This window comes from Podarcis bocagei (genome assembly GCF_964188305.1).
Source record: "Podarcis bocagei genome assembly, chromosome: 9".
NCBI lineage: Eukaryota > Metazoa > Chordata > Lepidosauria > Squamata > Lacertidae > Podarcis > Podarcis bocagei.
The window spans coordinates 50,987,394-51,015,076 of NC_138134.1; the positions used below are offsets into that span (position 1 = coordinate 50,987,394).

General features: G+C 40.0%; 1 protein-coding gene across 4 annotated transcripts; it reads left to right on the plus strand.

Moving 5' to 3' along the window:
- Positions 1-1,095: 1,095 nt before the first annotated feature.
- On the plus strand, positions 1,096-26,941 carry BBS7 (Bardet-Biedl syndrome 7). 4 transcript variants are annotated; one of them, XM_081208091.1, is made up of 19 exons: positions 1,096-1,284; positions 3,487-3,552; positions 4,642-4,704; positions 6,013-6,188; positions 8,991-9,177; positions 10,213-10,285; positions 10,660-10,776; positions 14,868-14,998; positions 16,064-16,148; positions 17,674-17,776; positions 18,544-18,736; positions 19,484-19,558; positions 20,288-20,353; positions 21,888-22,027; positions 22,466-22,630; positions 23,526-23,635; positions 23,728-23,831; positions 24,512-24,635; positions 25,424-26,941. In XM_081208091.1, exons 1-19 carry the CDS (start codon positions 1,249-1,251, stop codon positions 25,558-25,560), a joined length of 2,151 nt encoding a protein of 716 aa, XP_081064217.1. In that variant the 5' UTR covers positions 1,096-1,248; the 3' UTR covers positions 25,561-26,941. The 4 variants fall into 4 exon arrangements, with proteins under 4 accessions (XP_081064217.1, XP_081064219.1, XP_081064218.1 ...); XM_081208092.1 differs by lacking the exon at positions 1,096-1,284 and adding an exon at positions 1,432-1,680; XM_081208093.1 differs by lacking the exon at positions 22,466-22,630.
- The last annotated feature ends 742 nt before the right edge of the window (positions 26,942-27,683 follow it).

The following is a 27,683-nucleotide window of genomic DNA, read 5'->3' on the forward strand; positions in this document are numbered from 1 at the left end:
AAGATTCTTAACGTCTCTTCTCAGTGGGTCAATGCCAACCCCCTGGCTGCAAGCCTCGGAGAAGGGGGTGGGCGGCAATAAAGAACTGCAAGCCTTCCCCTCTCTTAATTGACATCTTTCCACAGGGCCTGCAAGACAGAGCTGTTCCACCAGGCCGTTGGCCAAGGCACAATCTGACCCACTCCTTCCGTAAACCTCATAGAACTCTAGCCCAATGGTTGCCATTAATTTGATTCTGAACTGATTTTAGAATGTATTTCAATTAATTGACTGTGATTTTATGTAAACTGTGCTATTTTTACTCCTGTTAGCCGCTCTGAGCTCGGCTTTGGCTGGGGAGGGCAGGATATAAATAAAATATTACCATTATTATTATTATTATTATTACTCCTCCTCCTTTGGTGTTCCTCACTGCCACAACATCCGTTCGCTCTTCTAAAAACCCCGCCTGCTTGGGGTGGCAGATGCCTGCGACATCGCGACCTCCCCCTCCTCCAGCAGCCCGACCCACCACCTGCCCAACTCCATCCCTCGCAGTGCGCAGTGCGCTCCAGGTGCCCAGCTGCGTCTCTCCCTGGTCAGATTCACCTGCCTAGGGCACCAACCAGCAGCACAGAGCGCGGGGCGGCGGCGGGACAGAGACCCGGGTGGTCCAGCCGGCGATATAAATAACATTATCTGGGCGAGCAGGGACATTCCTGCCCAGGGACAGCTCTGCTGCCGGCCCCAGATAGCCCTGCTCCCTCCGGGGGAGGGAACAGAGGGAAGGGCGGGGAGGCGCCTGCCCTGCATTGCAGCACAGCGGCCCCCGCAGTACTTTTTTTTTGCAAGACCTCCTTCGCTTTTATGCAAGATGTGTTCGCCTTTCCCCGCGGGATGAGCAGCACCGCGTCGCCATGGGGATCCTCTTGCTTTCCTAGATGACTTTCGACTCCTCCTCGGCATCACCTTGCAGGCAGTCCTTAGCACCAATCCCGCAAGCGGATGACTATGTAACTAGATGGGCATGTTCCTTGCTCAATCACAGGGCGCGCGTTCCAAGCGGAGCCCGCCTCCTCCCTTCACGCCGTGTCCAATTGAATCCCGGCATCGGCGCGCGCGTAGTCCGGTCGCGTTACCATGGTGACGCGGGGCCTAGCGGGAGCTTTTAGGCCTCGCGGTGATGTTTGTGTGGTGAAAAGCAGAGCCCGGGACGAGGGAAGAGGGATAACGGTTTGCTTTTCTTAGAAGCGCGGGAGGCTCGCCGCCATGGACCTGGGCCTGAGCCGGGTGGATTATCTGCAGGTAGATGGGGGTGGGTGGGTAGGTGGGCGACATTGCGTGTCAGTCAGCAAACCCCCTTGCTTCGCCTCGCGCGAGAACGAGAGCGGCGTTCTTCGCCTCCCCCCGACGCCGTTGCGGACACGTGTTCCTTTCACAGGCGGAAATTCAACCGGTGATGCTGCCGCCCCTCCTCGTACTAAGATAGAGATGTGGAGAGCTTCTTCACGTTTCGAATAATTAAATGACCTTGCGGCAAAGGCGGAGGAGCAGCCCTACCAGAAGGCAGGGGAGAGGAGGCAGGGCCGAGAGCGCCGCCGGCTCACCTGTGGCCCTCCGGGTGCCTCTTCTGCAGTCAGCAGGCCCAGGGGTCAGGCTAGATGGGAGTTGGAGAAGGGCCAGCATGGACCCTATCTCCAGGTAGGGCTTGGGAAATACTGGGACCTTGGAGTGCCACTGCCAGTCAGGGTCAACAGTGTGAAGCTAGATGATGGACTAATGGTTTGACGCGTGTTCCTATATCAGGCATAGGCAACTCGGCCCTCCAGATGTTTTGGGACTACAACACCCATCATCCCTAGCTAACAGGACCAGTGGTCAGGGATGATGGGAATTGTAGTCTGAAAACATCTGGAGGGCAGAGTTTGCCTATGCCTGTCATATAGTCCAACAACATCTGGAGTGCCACACCTCTGATTTAAGAGCAAATAGCCATCCGGATTCACCCCTCCTGTCAACCCCTTGGCTTCTAGATGTAGGAGTTGTATGGGTTTGTTTGTTTTTTTTCAATTTGTCATTGAGGATGCTGCCATAGACAACTCTCAACATGGTGCGTTGAGAAAAGTGATGTCAAAGCAGAGGTTAATTTGAGATTAAAGTGTGCAAGCTTTTAAGGGTCACACAGGTTTGCTTGTTTTTTGTCAGGAGGAGAGTGTGGGTCAGGTATTTGTTAGCTTTCTTCACAATCCCTTTATTGAAATAAATGGATATTCAGCTGTTGGTTTGCTGTGGCTTTGTTGCGCTTTGCTTTACGAAAAATGTGTTTTAACTTACTATTAAAACCTGGAGCCGTCATGGAATAATAATAGAATGTAGAAAACAGTTTTTGTCTGTAGACATGCTTTTAAAAGTCTGGTTAAATATTTAAAAAACTAAATTATATTTATGGTCGGTGGAGTGATTCCAAACAGATGTATCAGTATATCTTCTGTAGAACTAGGATGGAGCAACATCCTAGTGTATAAATAAATAATCAGATTTAGTCTGCCATTCCCAAACCTGTTCACAACAGTCATAAAATACAACAGGAGAAGGTAGTAAAAGGTGTATTAATTCACTTCCTGTCCCTGATTCATGGTTAGCCCTTACAAGGCAGTTAACCTCACATGACTTCTCTGAAGACATTGCAAATGCCTGGAAGTGGATACTCAATTGTGACCAAACTAAGCCCCCTAGAGTAAAATATACATCAGAAGGCTTAGTTTGGTCAGAATTGAGTTAAAGTAAAAGACATTTACATGGTGGTAAATGAGCCACCATAGCTGCTAGAGGGCCGAGAAAATTTGTGTCTTGGGCTTTTTAGGCTCAGCTACTCATGTACTATCTGAAACCAAAGGAGTGCGTTGGTTGCCAGATGTGAAATTTTTTTCAATGCTCCTGCCCTACTATTAGAGCTTCTTTTTCATATAGAGCTAAAGTGATATGTGATAGACACAGCTATTGTACACAAGGGCAATAATTGGTAATAACACAACCACCGTTTTTCACTGTATTCACATGCATTTTAGCTTCACATAGAATTGTCACAGTCAGTATTTCTTGCACTTCATTATTCTTGGGCACTATTGACAGGTTTTTCTATATCTGTGTATGTGTTTGTGTGGCAAGTGAAGACAGTCCATGAAAGCTTGTGCTACAATAGTGGCACAGTCCTATCCATGCTTTCTGGAATTTAAATTCCACTGTGTTCGGTGCAGCCTACTCCCTAGTAAGTGTTTTTATGATAATCTATAACAATTTATGACAACCATAATTACCACAGGATCCTTTTTCGTATTGATTTTGCTGTTAGAAACACTACACTTATGACAAAATCTTAATACAGCTTTTCATATTAATCATGTTAAAATAACTACTTTGTATTGTTTGTATTGTGGTACATGACAATCCATTTTATACCACAAGAGTTGAAGCATTTATAATGAAATGGTGTTCTCCCCCAATTAGGTGGGAGTGACATCTCAGAAGACCATGAAGTTGCTCCCTGCATCAGGACGCAAGGCCACACAGAAGGTATAGAAATTTGTTGCTTTGAAATATTTCTGTCTGGGAATGATTATATACAGAAATTGTACTCTGATGACAAAATCTTATAAAATACCATTTTATCTAAGTCACAGAGCCATTCTCCTCAAAAGCTTGTAATGTAAGTGTTGATGGTGGAGCAGACAACATAAGAACGCAACATAAAAAAGATAGGAAAGAATGAATGCAAAAGCTTTTTATACTTTTTGAGTTGGGAATGAAGACATTAAAGGCAAGTAATTTGTGTGAGAACCCAGAAATCACTGTAGGAATTTGAGGGTGGGTATTGCATGTTCTGAATGACAAAAGAAGTATAAAATTTGGCAGCATATCTTTGGATAGAGGTGCATAGATTGAGTTGTTATGTGGGAAGGCTGTAGAGTAGACGGTTGTGTTGTCTAAGTAGGTCATAGCTTGAAAATGAACCAGAGTGGTAATAAAGAGAATAGCCCCAAAAGAAAAGGATATTTGTGGTATTGGGAAAGCAACATAATTTGGTGACAGACTGAATATGGGAAATAAAGGAGAGGCAGAATTCAAAGGTGAAGCCAAAGCTTTGTGTTTGAACAACAAGCAGGATGGTGATATTGATGGATGTGAAGAGTAACTGAAAGGAGGGCAACTTGGAGAAGAAAAGGATTTATCTTAGGCATACTGAGCTTTAGACAGTAAGGAAACATCCAAGTTGAAATATCAGATACACATTTGGAGTTGAGTTAGGAAAAGTATGGATTACAGAGATATAGTTCTGAATTTCTATAGATTTCTGAAATACGTATACAGTGGTACCTCGCAAGACAAAAAACTCGCAAGACGAAAGAGTTTTTTGTTTTTTTAGTTGCTTCGCAAGACGAATTTCCCTATGGGCTTGCTTTGCAAGACGAAAACGTCTTGCAAGTTTGTTTCCTTTTTCTTAAAACCGTTAATACCCATTGCTTCGCAAGACGAAAAATTCGCAAGACGAAAAAACTCGCAGAACGAATTAATTTCGTCTTGTGAGGCACCACTGTAAATGTATTTCCTTTGCACTCTTAGATGACTAATGTAGACATAACTTCCTATTATTTCACTTTTAAGGTTGTTATTGGAGATCATGATGGTGTTGTTACCTGTTTTGGTATGAAAAAAGGAGAAGCTGTGGTAGGTAACTTCTCTATGTAGTTTTCAATTAATTCCCCCCACCCCAATTAATTAATTGATAATGAAGCTTAATTTACAGATAACATATGGACTTCTTAAAGCTCTTTAGGGTATGCACTGGCTTGGGAAAAACATGCTCCCCAAATATGTTTGTGCTTTATTCTAGTTATTTTCAAAATAAAATGATACAACCACCCTAGGCATGCTGCAGGTGTGTTTCACTGTAGTAATTTGATTAAATTCTCTTGAAGAAGCTTCTCCCCACAGAATCCTCAAACGTCTTTTTGAATAGCAGTTATGTTGATTATAACATAGAGCTTGTTACTGGAAAACAAGGACCTACCATCATAATCTATGGCTGTGCTATGTTGATTTCTCTCTACATTTTCCCTCTTCCATTAAGCTAAGACAGTGTTTCCCAACCACTGTTCCGTGGCACACTAGTGTGCCGCGAGATGTTGCCTGGTGTGCCGCGAGACGTTGCCTGGAGGGAGGCGGGCGAGTCGGGCGGTGAGAGGCGGGGCGGCGGCGGCGAGGAGAGGCCGCCCAGCGCGGGGCTCTCACCGTCTGCCTGCCTGGCTGCCTGCGAGCTCGGCGGGCAGCGCCTCCGTCTGCAGCGCCCGCCTCGCGGCTCTCATTCCCTGCCAAAGCTCACCCAGCCAAGCCGCGCTCTCCTTCCTGCCTCGCTTTGCTGCCTCCCCCCCCACCCCCAAAGCTTGGAGGTTCCCCGGCAAGGGGGAGGAAAAAAAATTGAAACTTACACTTTCGTGCGTCCCTCCCGGCGTGACGCTGCGCGCTGACGTCACGGGGCTGTAATGGTGGTGTGCCTCGAGATTTTTTTCATCAAACAAGTGTGCCTTTGCCCAAAAAAGTTTGGGAAACACTGAGCTAAGACACTGAGGTCACACTTTGGGTCACTTCACAAAGCAAGGTTTGATCTATGTGATGCTAGTGTAGGGCATTCTCAGCTCTGACCTTGGTCTTAGAATACTTGTGATGAAACCCTGTGGTGTCTGTTGAAGAAAACATGCAAACTGTTCTTATTTGGCCGACCTTTTGGTATGAGCTCTTGTTTGGGTTTATTTGTGAGCATTTATTAGCCGGATTTTGGAACATTTTGAAATTGTGTTTATGAACTTTGTGCTTTTCATGGTAGAATCACACAAATAGCTAACTTTTTGAAATATATATATAGCATAAAATAATTAAAAGCGTACAAAATGGAATACATATATATTTTGTATCTAATATCATATTATGATTTGTCATGAACATTGGCACTGAACATTGTCTGTCTTCTTTTTTTAGCCAGTATTCAAGACCTTGCCAGGGGAAAAGATTGCAAGGCTAGAACTGGGAGGTGCTCTTAATACACCCCAGGAGAAAATTTTTGTGGCTGCAGGGTCTGAGGTTAGAGGTTTCACAAAGAAAGGGAAGCAGTTCCTTGCATTTAACACCAACCTCACTGAGAACATCAAAGCTATGTATGTATACTGGAAAATACATTAGTAGCCTTAGATGTGTTACTATCATTTAGGTGCTAAATTGTTATCCTAATGAATGAAATAAATATTTGTTACATTTTAGTTTCCTGTTTAACAATCACTTTATGTATTCTAATACTCCTTATTTGCCTTGAATCTTAGCATAAATTTTATTTGTGTATGGCTCTGTATAAAGGTCTAGTTTCCATCCTGCACTTTTGCAACAGTAATTTTGCCCTCAGCGGTGTGTATACACAAGCACTGACTTTAATGAAAGTCATTAAAATAAAAAACATAGAAATTAGCTGAGTCATTAAAAGCTAATCAGTTTAATTGAAAGATAAGGTTGAAACAGTGCAACACTTTAGCTGATTCACAATTTAATTAAATCACAAATCAAATCTTCTTACTGCGTTTTCCAGAGTAATATCTGAACCTGTTGTGCACATTACTTTAAAATGCTGTAATTGATGCAAACCATAAGCTGGTTTGACATAATACAGTATCGATAATTTAATTAAATGCTGATGTGCTGTACAATCTGTTGCTTTATTTTTAACCAAATTTTGGTGTGTATGATTGAAATTTAAGTGATACATTTTGTTATACAGTTGGAGTCAAATAATAGTTTATAAGCAAGTTGAAAGAACGATAGCAGCATTGTTACCCTTGTTTGTTCATAGAATCATAGAATTGTAGAGTTTGAAGGGACCACAAGAGTCATCTAGTCCAACCCCTTGCAATGCAGGAATATTTTGCCCAATGTGGGGCTCAAACCCACAACCCTGAGATTAAGAGTCTCATGCTCTTCCAACTGAGCTATCTCATTTGGGGAAAGCTTTAGATCACTGGTAGAGTGCATACCTTTCATGCAAAAGGTCCAAAGGTCAGTCCCTGACATCTCCAGGTAGGGCTGGGAGAGACCCCTACCCCCAACTCAGGAGAGCTTCTGCTAGTCATTGTCAACAGATGGACTATTAGTCTTTCTGTTTCCCATTATGGTCTGAAGGCACATGAAACAACCAACTTGCTACAGTTAAGTTGTTCTGGAGTTGGTCAGTACCTGAATGGGAGACCTCCTAGAAGCCACATGTATGGCACCTTGAATTCTACCTTGAGTTCCATGATGGAAGAAAGGCGGAATACAAAGAGACACAGAGCTCAGTAGGTTAGAACTTGGTGCTGATAATGCCAAGGTTGCAGGTTCGGTCCCCGTATGGGACAGCTGCATATTCCTTCATTGCAGGATGATCCTCAGGGTCCCTTCCAACTCTACACTTCAATGATGAAATGTAAGAAGATAAAACATTTAAAAACATGTTGTCTGGCCAAACATATCAATTCAGCCAAACAAGATCTTCAAGTTTATGGATCGCAACAGAACTTGTTTACCAACAGTTGAATTGGTGTACACATCATGGACAATGATACTTCTTTTATGCATCTTTCAGTTCCTGGAAAACTATTATCTGTCTCCAAAAATAGGTTGGAATCATGGTATTCTACAATAAACTAATTGAATAAACATTCTTCTTACTTGTACCAGTTTACACTCAGAACTAAACTAGAAATATTTAGAAGCTTTATTAATTCTTACATCCTTCCTCTGAATAGTTGAAAGCAGTATTTTATCCCCCAAATGACCATGGGAATAGGCTGGGAGAAAATGACTTGCCAAAGGTAACACAATGAACTTCATAAGCGACCAGATGTTTGATTCTGGGTTTTCCAAATCCAAATTTGATGCTCCTGTCTGGTTACTGTTTTGTACTGATATAGTGGCAAACATGATTTGATTCTATTTTCTATGTCAGCCTTTTATAGACTTCAGGCTCTCTCTAGCTGTCATTAACCTTGCCTTAATACTGTGCATAATCAGTGGAATACTATTTTTTCTTTCCTTAACCCGCCTTTTGTAATATCTCAGCTGAATTACTGCTGCTTATCAAAGCTACTTAGAATTTAGACAATAGCTCTCAACGAGATGGAATATCCCTAAGAATTTTAAAATAAAATTTTGTCAAGAAGGTTCTATATATAGTGCAGTGATTTCAAAAGCAGTAAGACTCTTGTAAGCATGCTCCTGTAATTGCGATCAAACATATGTATGCTCTGTATAGATGTGCTAATGATATAATTTATAAAACAATATTGCATTGATTGAATACCTAAAAATAATGCCTGAAAGATAATTACCACTTAGAATGTGGTAGCAATAAAATAAGAATATGATCAAAACCAGTGCTTCTCCAGCAGGAGATCCAACATTACACAGAAACAAGTAAAAATTATTGTGATGTCAAGCAAATAAGAGTCATTTTATTCTGCTAGTTTCCTTTTAAATTGCAGACCAAATTTGTTCTTAGTCACCTAGGAGGCTAAGCTCTGTGTCATTTGGAAACCATGTATAATGGTAGCTCAAATAGGGAAAAAATATTTCTGTTGGGGGTGATTGGAAAATGCGGACATTTAACCCTTTTGCCATTTCCACATTTCTAATCTCCTTCAGCAGCTCCCCCCCTCCAGACACATATTAAAGACTTGGGGGTGGGGTGTTTTGCCTTGAAGATGCTGAGTGGGGAAAGATGGCATCTTTGCTCCTGATCCCAATGGAAGTGGCTTTACTTATTCTAAAATGGCCAACAGACTACTGTTTAAAAACATTTGTTTAATTTGATGCTAAGTGCCTGTACAGTCTTAACACAATATAATAGCTTGTGCATAGGAATGGTAGTTGAAATATTTTAACTTTTGGTGGCAATGATTGGAATATAGTATTGATTATTGCTGTTACCATTTTAGGCATATATCCGGATCAGATCTCTTTCTTGGTGCAAGCTATGTCTATAACCATTACTGTGACTGTAAGGATCAGCATTACTACCTATCAGGAGACAAAATCAATGATGTTCTCTGCCTTCCAGTAGAGAAGCTGTCTTGCATTACACCAGTATTGGCATGTCAAGATAGAGTCGTTAGAGTTTTGCAGGTATACCTTATTTAATTGTTGCCATTATCAATAGTAGTTGTTAAATAGCCAGTAGATACCTTGTCAATACCTGTTTGAGCAAACAGAAGTGTATTATTATTTTAATTGTATTTCGGGATATTTATTCCAAAGGTTTATCCCATTTAAAAATCCTATTGGTACAGTTCATCTGATAACTGGTAAACTCCAAGTTGCATAGCTGAGCCTCAAAACTGTCACTTATGGGGCTGCCTGGAAGTCCTTCTTTCCTTTCATGACTGAATTGGGCCAGTTAATTTCTTCTTCCTATATTCTTCCTATATTCCTATATGCCTTTTAGGAGTTCTGTGATCCCTGGAATTACATCCTTCCAACAGCTTTCCCCTTGTCCTTAGCAGAAGCCTAGTTTTCTGAAGCTCTGGACTCCTGCATTATTCCTGATGCTTTGTTTGGAATCTTAATTAGTGACTTTATATAACATCTGACTGTTTGTCCAGTATTTTCTGTTTCTGTTCCATATTAATACACTTACATGCCCTTGGTTTTTTAAATATTTTTAAAAATAATTTTTATTAAAGATTTCTCAGTTTACAAAAGTACTGCATTGTCTCTTTTCAGGTTGTGTTTTCTACAGATCAGTTTCATTTGTTGTGAGACGTTAGTGTTACATGCAGTATAAGGTTGGGGAGGAAAGAGGGTGGGGTAGGGATGGTGCATGGGGTGGGGTGGTGAAGCTTTTATTCTTCCACTTAGTATATGTGTTTATTTCGGCATCACTTGAGTGGGTTATCCTTGCACACAACCTTCCCTTCACAACATCTTTTTTTCAGTGGTGTTAATAGGCTTGGCAATGAGATCATGGCTTTGGTTTAGATAGGATAGGTTAGGCCCTCGGTTTTATCCTAGCCTAAAGGCAGAAAAATAATGCTGCTTGTTTAAAAGCTTTCCTTTTACACCACCTGTCAGGGAGGACACCACCTTCCCATCCCTCTAAATTGAAACGAAAGAAAAAGTCAAGGGTTGAAACTAACAGTGTTTCTACTTCATTTTCTTGAGGGGTCAGATTTGCTGTATGAAATGGAAGTTCCAGGTCCACCCACAGTTCTGACTTTGAACAATGGAAATGGTGGTAAGCAGAATTTCTTGGTGCATTTTATTTTAATAAAAAGCACGACATGGATTTTAATTAAGAATCTGTAATGTTGCCTAGGACTTGATACCTAGTCCTAGTATTACTATTAGGAGACTGTTGGGCAGTAGGGTAGGCAGTACACCAACAGAATCACCATTATATCCCAAGCATCAAGAACAAGCACTCAAAACTGGAAGATTGCCAAAGGGGGCCTCTATTCATAGAGTTGGAGCTGGAACATACCAAAGCAACTCTTCCTTCCCTCTCTACCTCAATTTGAGCTAGTGTGATACAGAGAATCTTTGTGGACTGCATCTAATGTTAAATGAAAGCCTATTAAAAACTAATCCTAATTTAATTTATTTTCTTAGGTGACTCTGGTGAAGAAGTTCTGTTTGGGACATCTGATGGTAAAATTGGCCTAATAGAGATCTCTGGTGTTTCTCCAGTAGAAAAGTGGAAAATTGAAAATGAGAAAAAAAGAGGTGGTAGGTGTCTTAAGAGTTTCCCGGTAGATCATAGTTATTCACATCTGGCACAGTGAGAAATAGCTCCCTTTAGTACTGTGGTTTGCATATTGCATTGGTATAAAATAACTTATAAGAAATATCACATCCACTGTCAACTCTCAAAAACAATTACGGTTACCATCAACTCAAACATGGACTTCAATGTTTATGTTTTCTACCTGGACTGTGTATGTTGTCCCCTCCATTTTACTCATATCAGGGTGTGCCAAAAACAATCCCACCATCTGTCCTTTTTTCCTGCATGCCATTCATAGCATATATTATTTTGGCCATGTTTTTATTGGGGAATGTGGACATGGCTGTGCCAGTGTAGCTGGCATCTGGTTCAGAGAGAAAGGACATTATGCCCGCCTGAAGGGAGAAAAGAGGCTCTTCCCACTTCATCACTTGCTGAGTGGGGACTTTGTGTGAGTGCGTATGAGTGAGAGTATGTACCTATGCTAATGTGTTTGGAAAATAAGGTTTTCAAACTGCAAAAAGTACATGGTTACAAACAATGAGATCTGCCAGGCCTGTTGACCTTGTCCACTTGCACCTGGTTCAAATGGAAAAGTTTACAGCCAGCTTCCCCACTTATTTCTTGATTAGAATTTGGTGAGAAAATTAAAAATACAAATGAAGCAAGTCTGATTACAGTTCTTAACATGCAATCAGTCTTGTTCTTGATTGTGGGCTCCCACCAGAGAAGTAAACAAGAAAGGAAGAAAGGACAAGAATGCAGAAGGACGCTTAAAAGCAGAAACAGCACTCAGGCGACCTAGGAGATGGTAAAGCTGCTGCAGATTAACACAACTGCATGCAAATGTGATTCTGATTAAGATGGGATTATACCTGAGATATGGTTAAGATCAATAATTATCCCAATCTTTAAAAATGGCGACCCAAAAGAACCAAGGAATTATAGACCGATAAGCTTATTATCAGTGATAGGGAAAATCTACGCTAAGCACCTTTTATCTAAACTCCTCACCTGGATGAAGAATCTAAATTTACCAGGGAAAGAACAAATAGGTTTTTCCAAAGGTTGCTCTACATTAGACCACTGCCTTATACTTATGCATTTGGTTGAAAAATATAGATTCCAAAGGCAATCTAAGATATATGCTGCTTTTGTAGATTTTCGTGGTGCATTCGACTCAATTGACCGCCCAAAGCTGTGGAGGAAACTTGCAGGATTAAAAATTGATCAGCGCTTATTGACTTTAATACAAAATCTATATTCTTCCAATGTCTGTCAAGTCAAACTTAACACCAAAGGTCACCTTTCATCAGACATCCCAAACTCGAAAGGGGTAAAACAAGGGTGTATTCTTGCCCCCTTTCTATTTAATTTATTTTTATCAGACTTGCCAGATCACCTTCAAAAAATAGAATCACATTTCCCTAAACTTAATCAGAAACCAGTTCCTCTCTTATTATACGCAGACGATGCAGTCCTACTATCACTAACGAGTTTGGGTCTGAAACGTCTTATATCTTCTCTGATCCTTTACTGTGAATGTAATAAACTCTCTATAAATTATGAGAAGACAAAAATTTTAGTCTTCTCGAATGGTTGGAAACTAGAGAAATGGAAAATAAGAGGGCAAGAAATCCAACAAGTAAAAATCTATAGGTATCTGGGAATCTTATTCCAGAGCAATTTAGGGTGGGCAAATCATCGCACAAACGCCATAAAACAGGCAAAGTGCACCTCATCAGCAGTTGCCCGTTTTTATTATCAGAAAGGTAATCAATTTATTCCTGCGGCCAATCAGATATTTCAAACAAAAGTGCAAGCCCAGACACTCTTATGGAATCCCGCTATGGGTCCAAGCATATAACAGTGATTTAAAAAAGATTCACTCCAGCTTTTTGAGACGTATTCTTGGACTCCCAGCTGCGATCAAATATGAAACAATGTGTGCAGAAATAGGCATACACACAATGGAATACTGGGCCTGGTCCACCTCAATAAAGTACTGGTTACGCTGCCATTTTCGCTGCTCTCCATCAAGCCTGCTCGCTGATTTGCTCAAAGACTCCTATAAATCAAGATGGTATCAGCTTCTCGAAAAAAAGATTGAATCTTTAGGCATCGAGCTGGAGCCCCTGTACAATTCCAATGAGCAATACATTTTCCATAATATCCTAACTAGACTAAAGGATGTCGAGAGACAAAATATTATGGCAGCTGTAAACAAAATTTGCTCCCCCATATTCTATGACTTAAATATCTTAGATAACAGAGCCAATTACGTCACTAAATTAATAATCCCAGCCCAACGTAGGGCTTTTATGCTGGCCCGGTTGAATGTTTTTCCCTCAGCATTTGTCTGGGGAAGATATCAAAACATCCCTAGAAACAAGAGATTCTGCAGATGTTCTATGAATGTCCCGGACACTGTAGAACATATTCTCTTCCATTGCCCATTGTACAGTACGCTCCGTCAACGCGTGCTGTCCCCCCTTTTGGGTGGTCTGGAACCCCAGCAAGGTGAATGTGTGGGATTCTGCCTATCCGACGTTGACCAAAGGGTAACGGCGGGGGTAGCTGAGTTTTTGGTAGCAGCCCTCCAAGGAGCAGGTTAACAAGGAAAACCACTGATTCTATATGTATATATATATATATATATATGTATAGCTAACTGCTGCCTTTTCATATATATCTCAAGGCTTTTACATGTTATTTTCTCTTTTATGGTTTTATTTGCATAATGCCTAATAAAGGTTTTGATTTCAATTTCGATTAATAAATTGATGCTCTAGATTTGTGTAACTTCAGCATGGAAACAATGATCAACAAACACCACATTGACATGAAATATATTCTTCTGCAAGTATTTCTTAATTGTGTAATTACATGGGTTAGTAGTGAGAGGATGAGAAGGGGCTGGTGTGTGCTTTCTTGATCATCCCACTGGTCAGTTTTGGACCATTGGGAAATGGTTCTTCAGCCCTCTTGTGAAACTTTGGTTTGAACTCTAAATAGGACTTATTTTGGAGGACAGCATGTTTATTTTTCCAAACTTCAATTCCATGCTTTGCAGACATTAAACATTCCAATATGACATCAGATTTCAAACTAATAATAATAGTGTGTGACTAGTTTTACCATTTTTGTGGCAGACGTATCCTGCTATATGTGCAAGTGTACAAATGGCAGATGTGGTATATCCAACAAACAGTGCCTTATGTTAGTATTCATTTTGGGGTTGTTCCTATAAATTCTGTACTTTATTATTACTGGAGTGAAATACCGTATTTTTCGCAATATAGGGAGCACAGGCCCATAGGGCGCACTTATTTTTTTGGGGGGGGGGGAATAAAGAAAAAAAAATTATTTCCCCCCCGAGCCCCAAAGAGCAAAGAAGCCATGACAGCGAGCAGGATGGATCCCGCTAGCTGTCTTGGCTTCGTTTTTAGCCTTGGGGCTGGGGGTCCGGGAGCCCGAGCTTCCCCCAACCCCAGCCCCCAGAACGGGTCCTGCTGCCCACAATCCTTGCTAGCCCGGCGGGAATTCCTGGCGGGCATCAGAACAGGGCGCGCTCCGGAGCCTGCATTCGCCCCATAGGATGCACACACATTTCCCCTTCATTTTTGATAGGGAAAAAGTGCGTCCTATAGGGCCCATCTATCACACAATAATCCCACCTAATATGTAATAGTTTCTCATAGATAAATTTTAACATTCTGCTTTTAAGAACCTAGTATTAATGCAGTAATTCCAGTGAGGATGTTCAGTTGATTTCATTCTGTATTGGGTGATAGTTCTTAACACAGTTCTATTTATTTTGTTAAAGGGGAAGGACAATAGCTCGGTGGTACAGCATCTGCTTGGTTTGAAAAAGGTTTTTAGTTCATTCCCTGCCATCTCCTGGTAGGCCTGGGAATGCCTCCTGTCTGAAACCCTGAAGAGCTGCTACCAGTCCGTACTGAGTTAGATGGATAAATGACCAGACTCTGTATAATTAAGAAAGTTTCCTAGGTTCCTAAACTGCATGTGAGATTTACAAGGCGATATGATTAGTCAGTTGGATGTAGATACATGCTTCCTGTCCTTTTTTCAGGTATCTTATGTATGGATAGCTTTGACATTTTGGGAGATGGAGTTAAAGAATTGATCATCGGTCGCGATGATGGAATGTTAGAAATCTATAGCTTTGAATATGCAAAGAGCCCCATCCTTAGATATGAATATGTAAGTTTATTAATGATTACTTTATGTAGGAGGAATTTTCTTAGTATACTTTCTTTTAAATAAACAAAATTCTGTCAAATATTGCTTTCACATATACTGAGCCATATGTGTTACTAGCAAGTATGGTAAAGGCTGAATGCCAATGTTAGAATAGAGAAGGGATAGAGAACCTGTGGCCCTTCAGATTATTTTGTACTACAACTACTATAATTTCTATCTGTTGGCCATGCTGGCTTGGACTGATGGGAACTGGAGTCCAAGAACATCTGATTTTCCAGCCCTGTAATAGAGAGGCTGGGACAGAACTGCACAAGTCTATGTCCAGGATCCCACAGGTACAGGGTGATGCCCAATGTAATATTTCAGAAACTAATAGAAATATATAAATATCAGAGATTCAGGCTGTGATGCAGCACTACAGCAGAGCTGAAGCTTGCATATCTAGAGAGATATCCTCAAACCCTCCTCTTACTCCCCCTCCACTCTTTCTGCTGAACAGTGCAGAGTCATAAAATTATTCCCAGGAGAGGAGATGAGCCACATGTGGTGCTGAGAATTATGTAAAGTCCCATTGTGATGCTTCCTATTATACTAACAGAAGAGCTGGGAAGTGGTTTTCATTTATTTAGTACACTTAAATTTCACTTTTCTACCAGCATGGAACTTAAAGCAGGACACCTGGGTTTCCAGATCTTCTGCCCATGCACTGACCAGGCACAGACTTGCATATCTTCAGCAATGGAGCTGTATAGTGTGCCCTAAGAACCTATCCCTGGACAGTTAAAATGATAAATTTCTAGGAAGTGCACCAGTCATTTTTATCTCACAAGAATGCAGTCAGAAGCAGGTGGGACAAATCTCTGCATGTAACAGTCATGTTAGGCTATTCTTATTGTCCCTTGAGAGAATTTGGAGTCCCAGAAAAGATACATGGTCTTATACATGGGGGCATCTTATAGACGGAAAAATACAGTATATTTTTTTCTCAACGGATACCATTTTTAAAGATTAAATAGAATCTAACACACGTATTATGCCTCAAGTCTTCTTCTGTCTTATTTTTAGGCCTTGTCAGAAAGTGTCACATCTGTTCAAGGTGGCTGTGTTGGGAAAGAGGGCTATGATGAGATCATAACATCAACATATTCAGGTTATTTTTTAAAATGTTTCTAAATATCTGAATTTTTTATACATTTAACAGGAATTTTTTTAAAAAATAACAATGGAGTCATAGAATGTGTTCTCTGGCTCATATTCCCTGAAGTCAGTAGCTTAACTTGGGAATCTGGGCCCTGGATGCACAGCAATCAGATAGTATAGTGCTCTGCTGACCAGGCCTGGGGCCATTGAAGGGGCTTCATCTGCATACCAGTTGCTGGTGTTGTATGTCCTTTTCAACTTGATGGAGGTTTTTATCCCTGCATATGAACAGTCCATAGAATTACAGTGGTGCCTCGCAAGACGAAATTAATTCGTTCCGCAAGTTTTTTCTTCTTGCGAGTTTTTCGTCTTGCGAAGCACAGTTTCCCATAGGAATGCATTGAAAATCAATTAATGCGTTCCTAGGGAAACCGCCTTCAGACCAGGTCTGGGGACAGTCTGTCCCCCGACCTCTTCTGAAGGCTGGGGGGGGGGACAAGGGCTTCTGAAGGCTGGGGGGGCTGGGGGGGGAACAAGGGCTTCGCTGCCGACCCCCAGCATTTTAAAATCTCCCCGGGACACGGGGAGATTTTAAAATGCTGGGGGTCGGCAGCGAACGCTTCGCTGATCCCGGGACGGCAGGCAGATCTGCACCGCCATCCAGAGCGGGGCGGGACTTAGCGCCCCGCTTGGGATGGCGGCACAGATCTGCCTGCAGTCCCGGGACGGCAGACAGCTCTGCGTCGGCATCCAGAGCAGGGCGGGACTTAGCGCCCCGCTCGGGATGGTGGCGCAGATGTGCCTGCAGTCCCGGCAGGGCAGACAGCTCTGCGCCACCATCCCGAGCGGGGCGGGACTTAGCGCCCCGCTCGGGATGGTGGCGCAGATCCCGGGGAGATTTTAAAATGCTGGGGGTCGGCAGCAAACGCTTCGCTCCCGCCCGCCAGCATTTTAAGATCGCCCGGGGCAGCGGAGAAGTCTCCGCTGTCCCGGGAAGGCAGGCGGGGGGGAGCAAAGACTTTTGCCCCCCGCCGGCCTTCAGAAGAGGTCCAGGACCTCTTCTGAAGGCCGGCTGTGGGCGAAAGTCTTTGCTCCCGACCGCCAGCAATTTAAAACAGGTCCCCGGAGATTTCCCTATGGGCTTTCGTCTTGCGAAGCAAGCCCATAGGGAAATTCGTCTTGCGAAGCGCCTCCGAAACAGAAAACCCTTTCGTCTTGCGGGTTTTCCGTCTTGCGAGGCATTCGTCTTGCGGGGTACCACTGTATAGAATTGCAGAACTGGAAGGGACTACGAGGGTCATCTAGTCCAACCCCCTGCAATGCAGGGATCTTTTCCCCAACATGGGGCTCGAACCCACAACCCTGAGATTAAGAGCCTCGTATTCTACCAAGTGAGCTATTCCAGGTTTCTATGATAGTTCACTGTGCTGGTTCTCAGTTTCAGACCCTAAGGATCCTGGTTAGAGCCTCTGACAGTGTTACCTTCATAACCCATCTGGAAAACTTTTTCATAATTGTTCATATCTTCCTTTTAGGTTGGGTGTCAGGACTGACTACAGAGCCTACCCACAGAGAATGTGGATCAGGGGATGGCTTAAAGATGACTCATGAAATGCAGAACAAGGTTTTGTCCTTAAGGTAATAAATTGTTTTATTACAATGCAAAAGAGAAAATCCTATAGCAATCTTTGCCTTATGCTGGTGCATATCCGGAGCAGATATCTAACCTTACCTGCTGGGTTATAATTATACATCAGTTAACTTACAAAATTTCCAGTAGAATCTTTGTGATAGTACAGCAATTCATTAATAGTATCATAGTTTCAGCTATGTGCACTTCATTACATTGTTTGGTTTCTTGTAAGCATCCCCGTAATTTTCACCTTTCTAGTGCAAAATTGTTACTATGTGGATGTACTGAAAGAGATGCTTTCTGCCTTTTTCAGACTTAAAATAGATATTATATAAGTTGCAGTGCCAGTTTGGTAAGTTAGTGGAGACCTGTGAACTGACATTCAGCTGGGACTGGGCTTCTTGATCCCTTTGTGACATTTCATAGGAAGAGACCCTGTTTTTTAAATAAAGCAAAAAATCAAAATAATGTTACCTCAGATAAATTTTAGTAAGCTGTAGAACTGAACAGATGTTACCAAAACATATTTGTTCTGTCCACTGACTTGAACAATTTTTGAAAGATGGTGTCAAAGTAAGGAAGTAAAGGAAAACAAGTATTAGGAAAAAAACATAGAAAATGAAGTTCATTTATATCCAGTATTTGTGGAATTATTTCTGAAAACATTTTTTTTCAGTCTAGATGGAAAATATCAAGGTAAAAACTGTTTTCCAGGCATCAGTTTGTTATCTAGAGCAGCTTTTTTAGCCTACCATTCTGTTGTTTGCCATAGGAATGAATTGGAACAGCTACAGATCAAGGTACTTCATGAGCGTGAAAAATACCAGCAGTCCTCTCAGTCCAGCACTGCTGTGTCAGCAGTCCCAACCTTCAGCATAAATGATAAGTTTACATTAAATAGAGATGATGCAAGCTACAGCCTTGTTTTAGAAGTCCAGGCAGCAATTGATACTGTCTTGCTTCAGGTGAGACATTATTTAGAATAACTTTGTAGACTTGGGTATTTGGAAACTTTGATTTTATTTTTAAAATTAAAGATGTGTTAGCTTGTTTTTATATTAAATTAGATAATTCACTAAGTGGAATACCATTTAGTAGTATGCACTAACTTTTCTCTGAAACTTGCACTTGTGCAGAATGACTGTAACTGGGTGAGATGGGCTCATTCCCTTCAGGCTATGTAGAAGTCAACACAAGCACTAACTTTTCATAGATACATGTTGAAGTTATCGGTGCAATGTGCAGAAAGTTGAGTACACCACAAGGATGTTTAAAATATTTTTCAGTGAGATCTGGATGCACTTAACTTTCTTCAGATTGTGCTCTTTGGCTACAGTCATGCATCACTAATACATGCTTTTATCCCACCCATTTACTTCCAAGGGAACAATATGATTAGGATTTCGAACTATATCTGCACTAAGCATTTGCTAGTAATCTGTGTGGTTTGGACTTGTTTTGATGACAGTCAATTCCTTTTTTGACACCAGCTCCTTTTTGTGCTTTTACATCATATACACCTTTTCCTTACTACTGTGTTTGAGTTTTGAAGTGTTCCATGGGATGTATGGTTACCTAATACTTATTTTTACCATAATATTATTTTTACTGTAAAATTTATCAGGGAAGATAACTTATTTAAATTGAGAAAGTATATTTGAAACATCCGCATGTTGACCTTTCCTATTACCTGCTACTGTTTCTCTCCATAGTGTGATGTTCCAATAGATCTAAAGGATGTGGATAAAAATTCAGCTGTTGTTAGTGTTGTTGACTGCGAATCAGAGGTATGTAAAATGCCAGATCTTTTCTACATAGTTCCAAATGCTTAAGCTGAACATCAGCTTTTAATTTCATGGAGTGTATTCTAGTGAAGTTTGATTGTTGAAGCTGACAAACAGGACATTTCGGAAGAGTGGGATAAAAATCCCTTACTAAATAATAAACATGCCTAGGATTTAAGCAATCCTATGTATGTTCACTTGGAAGTAAGGCCAGTTGTGTCAAATGGTGCTTGGTTCCATGTAAATTTGCATAAGATTGCAACCTAATTTATTATATCAGATTTATGATATTTTTGTAACTTTTTCACTCAATGACCATCCAGCCATAGGTTTTCTGCTTTGGCCCTGAATGCATATTGAAGAGAGTTAAGATGATGATGATAATTGTTGTCGCTACTTTATTTTTTCTTCCTTTCTCACATAGAGCACAGGGTGCCTTGTTTTTTTTTAAAAAAACAAATTTTAGAACAACTTTCCTAGTTTTAAGATTTGTAAGTAAGGCTGCAAGCTTTTACTCAATGGGAATAAATCCATTGAACTCAGTGGGATTTATTTTTGAGTAGCAATACATATGCCTGTATTGTAATCATACAGAAAATGTTCTACTGATTCTTGTAGAAAACAGCTACTACTAAAATGACTTAAACTGCTTTAGTTGTAAATAAAATAAAAAAAATTGAGCCTTTATTGCTGTTTCTCAGTATGTTATTTCACAATCTTCATGTTCCACAGCCAAATGGCAACTTCCTCCTTGCCACATATCGCTGTCAAGTAAATACCACAAGGTTGGAGCTTAAGGTAAAATATAGGAATGCTTATATATTTTAAATATAAATTATGATTAAACATGTTCATTGTACATATTGTTGAGTGTGTGAACTTTAAAACCTATCCAAAGAGCAGCAGTGGTGGTAAAGATCCTGGGTAGGAACATCTGTGAAAACAGAGATTAATGATATTTCTCTTTAAAAGAAGATAGAAACAAGTATTGATTGTTTTGATTCATAAATTATATTTCTATTTTCAATTATAGACTGTTGTGGTGTGGAGAGAAATTGTTTACCATGATGACTTGTCATAAGCTAGTAAACAATGAGATATATATAAAATGGAAGTCTTTGAATGCAATCCTGTACCCTTGTACTTAGATGAAGCCCAGAGGACTGGGTAGATATGCATTGGATTGCACTATAGGATAGTTTGTAATAAATTTGTATTTTTAGAAATAAGGTTTAACCCATTGGATAGGTTTATTGAGTGTATGAATTGCTTTGCACAACAAGAAGTCCCCAACCAATTTGTAATAAGAATAAAATAATTTGAACATGCATTAAAAATAGATTATTAAAAGTTTAAACCCTTTTCAGTGCAGTGAGAGATACCAAGATGACCTCTGAAAGTACTCCCATTTTATAATGGCGTGGGTGAATTGTCATAAAGTTCCCACATTGCAATTTTCAAATGACTAGTTCTTTATAAGATATATTAGCCAAGTGTAGGCTGCTGATGTAGCATCATTCTTTATGGCTGTTTGCCAGACACCCAGGTCATTAAATTTCTCAGGGAGGTATGAGTAATACAGTGGTGTTACAATGAAAAGTGTTCTGAGTAAGTTTTCAGTATTCACATTTCAGATGAAAGTTTTCAGTATTCACATTTCAGATGAAAATGGAGTTGAGAACACAGTGATTTCAAGATAAATTTTAACAAAATCAATAGAAGGTTTACTAGAATATAGCACAGTTACTTTAAAAAATCAGTTTTACATCTTCATTTAGGGAGATTGCAGATGTGATTATGATGACATTACTTTAAAGTACAGTATAAATTCTATAGCCTCTTTTAGTACAGTTTACATGAATGACAATGCAGGCTGCAGCTCCACCTTTAAGCTGTTGTGGTTCACTCAACCCTCCTCTAGTTGAAGAGAGGGAGTGAAGTTTGAGGCTTGCTGACTGCTTTCTTTTTTGCATAGGAAAGATGAATAGCACTCAGATCTACCAGTGAGATAACAGAAACACATGAAGCACACTTTAAAATGCTCACACCATAGGAGTCGTAAGCCTTCTACATGGCATTTTTCCAGTGTTAGTCTGAGATAAAGTTGGATGTGATGGTTGTTAAGGCTACCGTCTACCTGGAAGAAACTCACTGAATTCATTGGGACTGCTTTGGGTTTAATTTTAGTATTTTACAGATGGTTAAATAGATGTTTAGAAAATGTCTTTGTGTTTTGCTGGATAAAGGTGGTACCCATCTGCTAGAACTGGTAATTATGAAGTCATCAAAAATGAAAGTTAGTTCCCCTTTCTTTCCCCCCTTCCTTGGACAGATTCTATCAATTGAAGGTCGGTATGGGACTCTGCAAGCATATGTAACTCCAAGAGTTCAACCAAAAACCTGTCAAGTTCGGCAGTATCAGATTAAGCCACTTTCACTTCATCAGAGGACACATTGTATTGATCGTGACAGGTATTTTTGAGAACAACTGGCATGTTTAAATTTGAATAGAGGATTTGATTGCATTTCCAGGCAGTGCTTAGTAGAACCCAGAAGCACACCTGCAGCATCTACAATGAAAATACAGGGACTGGATTTAGAGGAGTTTTCTCAAACTAAGGAGTTTCTTCTATCGGAGTGAGGTGGTTGATTTGATGGATCTCCTGGAAATGGGAATTTGTGTAGATGTTGGGTGTTATCTTTGTAGGGAGAACATCTTCCTGCTAAAACGTAGCAAAATGCAAAAAGTATAAAGATTGACATTCCAAGTTAGTTCTTGAAGGTTATGGCTCTCACAGATCAAACCAAAGAAACCTCATATTATTTTGCTGTACCATTAGAAAGTAGCCTTTGTTTCTGATGGTAGATGCCCTTTTGTAACAAAATGCTTTTTTTTTCTTTTTTATTCAGACCAATGAATACACTAACCCTCAAAGGCCAGTTCAGCTTTGCTGAAGTTCACTCCTGGGTGGTGTTTTGCTTGCCTGAAGTTCCCGACAAGACACCAGTGGGGGAGAGTGTCAGCTTCTACTTTCAGAACACCTTTTTGGATACACAACTTGAATGTACTTACCGGTAAAATGAAACACAGTTCCTGAAACATGCTGGTTTCGTTTGAAAGGCAATATATAAAATGCTGAAAAGTAGATCCCAGTAAAGCATGCTTGTTCAGGACATTGCATTCAAAAATGACCAGCTTTTTCTTTTCACTTAAGAAAAGACATTTCCTTTTTCTATATACAACTTAGCCCTAAACATCTTTAGGCTGCAATTGTAATCTCACTTACCTGGTAATAAGCCCCTTTGAATTCTCTAGAACTTTTGAGTATACAACATCTAGAGGGCCACAGGTTCCTTACCTTTGTGAGTGAGAGTTGTCTAAGGTTTCTAGGATAAGACAGAAATTACCAGAGATAAATTCAACAGCTTACTATAGTGGTGCCCCGCAAGACGAATGCCTCGCAAGACGGAAAACCCGCTAGACGAAAGGGTTTTCCATTTTTGAGCTGCTTCGCAAGACGAATTTCCCTATGGGCTTGCTTCGCAAGACGAAAATGTCTTGTGAGTGTTCCGATTTCCCCCCGCTTTCCCCCCTTTTTCTAAGCCGCTAAGCCGCTAATAGCCTTTTAGCCGCTAAGCCTTTAATAGCCGCTAAACTGCTAATAGTGCTAATCCGCTAAGCCGCTAATAGGGTTGCTTCGCAAGACGAAAAAACCGCTAGACGAAGAGACTCGCGGAACGGATTATTTTCGTCTTGCGAGGCACCACTGTATTTAAACTGTTTAGAATTAGTATAATTCTGTTCAGTCCTCCAAATATAAGTCAGGGTATTTATAGTGGAAGTGTATGAGGAGAAACTAGAAAGATGGGATTGTGTATTTTTAATATCTCTGGACGAGTTTGAACCTTGTAAGAAGTAAAGGCTGGCACAGTTTTTACCAGTTGTTAATTTCTAACATCTTCTATATAGGAAAGGTGAGGGCTACTTCAAATCTGACAATATATCCACAATATCCATTCTAAAGGATGTGCTCTCTAAAGAAGCCACTAAAAGGAAAATTAATCTCAATATATCATGTGGTAAGAATTCTTAATTCTCTTCTTCTTGGGATACTTAGAAATGCATAAAAGTTAACAAACTAATGAGTTGCTTTCTTGTGGTGATCTTTTAGATATAAATGAAGTATCTGTGAACCACACCTTAAAGCTAATCCACCCAAAATTAGAATATCAGCTAATGTTGGCTAAAAAGGTTGAACTGTTGGATGCTTTAAAAGTAAGTCTTTTGTCAGTTGCAAAATTACAAGTACTATGAAGGGACACTGTAGTGGTTTTTCATGTTTGTTTGCTTTTGAACTCTATTAAGGAGGGTTTTACGGGACCCAAGATTAATAATCACACTTAGATCAGCTGAACTTCCAATCAGTAGCACTTTGGTCCTATCGGAACATGAAATCTATTTGCTCACCCTCATGCAGACCAAATCTACTTCTAAATCAGGGATGGGGAACCTATTGGATTCTCAACTCCCATCAACCCCAGCCAGAATGGTCAGTGCTCAGAGATTATGGGAGTTACCCATCCCCATAGAAGAGGCCAAATGGGACATTTTTCCCTGCACACAGTTACTAGAAACCATATAAGTAATAGCATGCAGATATAAATTATATTGAACTGTACAGAAATGAATTTGAATATGCTTTTGTGGAAAGTTGATTTTTATTTAATTGTTGTAGCAAAGGACAGTAATAGAAGGAAATCCTCTTTGTGGCTAAAGATGGAGGCTCTTAGCAAAGGATTATGAACATCACCTGGGCTAAAAGCTGGCGAAAATCTAACCTATCTCTTTTATATGTCATTGTGTAGCCATGCATCTTTAAGCTCCCAATGTTCAACTTTTCTGTCAGGTTTAGAGGGTTTGTAAGTGTCTTAACATTTTATGAACATCAATTTAAGGAATTGCAGGCTCATGAAGGAAATACAGACTTCCTGATTCCAGAGTACCGCAGCATTTTGGAGGAGGCAGAGGAGCTGCTCAAAGAACACAAAAAACAACCTACATCTCTTGAAAGACTTTATGGTTGGTTCATTAACACAGTTTTCCTAATTTTCTGTAGTATTGTTTTTCCATTCTTGTTAAATTTTATCTTGTGAAAAGAGAGGTCTGTTTCTAGGGTGGTAGTTCTGTACAACATAAGAGACTTCCCATGCAAAAGCTCTGATGTGCACATGATCTTAGTACAATCACCTTTACCTTTCATTCCTAAGGAGGAATCAGACCACCTATAATGCATATATTTCATATACGGATCTTATCCTGAATGAAAATGATTGCAAAAGCCCAGATAGCAAATTGCACACAGACTCTGAATGACTGTGTCAATGAATTACGTGTGTAATTTTAATTCAATAGTATTATTGTGCCTCTGTAGTGCCAAAGGAGAAACACATATGTATGTGTGTTTCCTTTAAATACGTGTTTCTCCTTTGGCACTACAGGGGCACAATTATAGATTATTGAGATAGATTTTAATAAAAATAAATGCAGCAAGGACTGCAGATGCACAGAGATGTACCAATAAATCTATGGGAATATTGGCTACAGAACACCTTGTCTTGAAGTAAACAAAAAAGTTGATTTCATTTGTTCTATATTACTCTTGATTTCACTCAGATTTCTGACACCCAGCTCCATGTCACTAGATATTTTACCACATGCTGCATGTGTTGCAAAGCTTTCTAAAATAAATACTTGTTATTAACACAGACTCTAAATATCCAAAGTCTTCTGTCATAAATATTACTTTTCTCAATTTAAAAGGAAACACCAATTTGTCAAAATAATAAGTATTTGCATTTTTCTTCCAGGTATGATTACAGATCTGTTCATAGATAAATTTAAATTCAAAGGCACTAATGTGAAAACCAAAGTTCCCCTTCTCCTGGAAATTTTGGGAAGTTATGATCAAAAAGCATTGATTGCCTTTTTTGATAGCGCTGCTTAAATGGGAAGAATTGGACCAGCAATCTGAAGATAAAGTAGTGGACATAGACCATGCATATTGGATCTTCATTTACATCCATTTTTAAATATATGTTACTATACTTTATTTTATTGATTTATATCAGTGTCTTGTACCTGTTATTTAAAATAATGACTGATGTCAAGAACATACAGTATATGAAATCATAGCCCCCCCTTTTTTTCTTGAACAATGGTTGTTATAGTTTGCTAATTTGCAGTGAGATCGGGTATATACAGTCCAAATTAGTTTTATGTAAAACATTCCCAGATTCTTAGCTTTTAAATAATATACAATTGGATTCTAATTTATTTTAGCTATTAAACGAGCAAACTTTGAAGCTTGAAAATTTTGAATATAGCCGTGTGAAATTGTGTACAGTATTTTATGTAAATAGTTGAGCGATCCCATGATTCTGCTGTCCTGGCAGGTCATATATACCACTGCAACATTGGTGTACCTGGTAGCTTATACTTGTCCATTACAGGAGGAAGCAGGAAAATACGCAAAGTAGAGGTATACCTTCAGCATCCATGGAAGTGTGGTTACAGGGTCTGTGTCTGAACCCACATGCACATCCAGCTCTTGTAGTATTCCACACTACAAGAAGTTCAGGGTATTTTTTGGGTTACAATATGCGCCCATTATGAGTATGTGTCTTTATGCCCCAAGAAATTAACATCCAAGAGGAATAAAAAAAAACATTGCTTACTTGAAATGAAAATGATAGGGTATATAGAAGCTGCTTAAGGCAGTAAAAATACAATATAAGCAGGCAGCATACATACACCTTGATCTAAAGAGTAAAATCATCCCTAACTACTCCAAAAGCCTAAAGGGAGTGTGACAATTTTGCAACAAACCCACACTAAAAGTGAGAAGGAAAGGAGAAAGGCATACCTGTCCTCAAGCAAAGTATAGTGTCAGTCTGGTCCTTGAGAGCGTAGAGTGAAAAGAGCATCTATGTTAGAGCTTGTGAGAGTTAACTAGCCATTGAAAATCTGGAAAGTACTCTTTTTAAACCATGTATTCACATGGAGAGGGGAAGTGGTCTTTTGGATGAGTGATTTGTCATAATACCTTTATTCCTTTGTTTCATTTTTTATTTCCTGCACATTTTTGTCTCTCTCTCTCCCCCCCCCCCCATTTTGTTTACTGTTGTTAGTTGACATGATCATAGTAAGAAATGACTAACTGGCTATCTTTGATTCCTGAATTCTCCCCTCCTCACCCCATCCTACATACAATACACAAATTGCTGGGCACTGTGTATGTGTACAGTACTGTACATGTTGTACGTTATATGCAATTATGTATATAAGAAGGAAATTGCTAAATTATTTTAAATAAAACTATATTAATGGCTCTAGTCTAATTCATAATCACTTTGATAAATAGAATGTCTAAATGTCGTGTGTGCACAAGTCTCTGAAATACATCAGATGTGATACAATGAGCATTTAAAATGTTTTAAAGTCACATTATGTTTGCATTGTGGGTGGAGGTGTATTGCTTACTATTCATATTACAGCAATAGGTGCTTGTTACAACTGAACGCAACCTTATGCCAGCTGCACTTGTAGGATATGAATTCCCAGATGGAAAATACAGTGCTGAGGAAGTGCAATCTGAGCAGCAGCAGTGAAAACCTAGAGGAAAGGTGCTTTTTCAAAGATGCTGCAGCCATACTTTTACTGCACATACTAAAAACAGAATCTCTGCAAAGGGCTTTAGACAGATGTGGAGTGGTCTAATTTTTTTAAGGTTGTAGTAGTATTACAAAGGAAGATAAATCAAGTAATAGCTTCAAAAATGCTTACTCAGTAGCTTGGTTGCTGAACAAAATTTGAAAATGGTGATTTTGAACTTGAGGAAATTAAATGCATGGATTGGATTAAGGAGGAGCCTCTGAGAAACATTCCATATCTAGGGGTGGTAGTTGGGGAGGGTGGAATGGGAAATGGTAACTTTGAGGTACCTTAGGGCTGGGCAGGCAACACACACATTTTGTAAAACACCTGATTTTCATTCCAGCAAAATAACCAGGGGAAAAATTGTTTCTGAGGAAAGTTGCATATGTATCTGCAGAGAAAGGGAAAAGTAAA

Excerpts from the sequence above, each read along its gene's own strand:
- BBS7 (XM_081208091.1), top strand. The coding sequence starts at position 1,249 with ATGGACCTGGGCCTGAGCCGGGTGGATTATCTGCAG. Across the intron at positions 14,999-16,063 it reads CCATCCTTAGATATGAATAT|GCCTTGTCAGAAAGTGTCAC; the intron begins GTAAGTTTATTA and ends TCTTATTTTTAG. Across the intron at positions 18,737-19,483 it reads TTGATACTGTCTTGCTTCAG|TGTGATGTTCCAATAGATCT; the intron begins GTGAGACATTAT and ends TTCTCTCCATAG.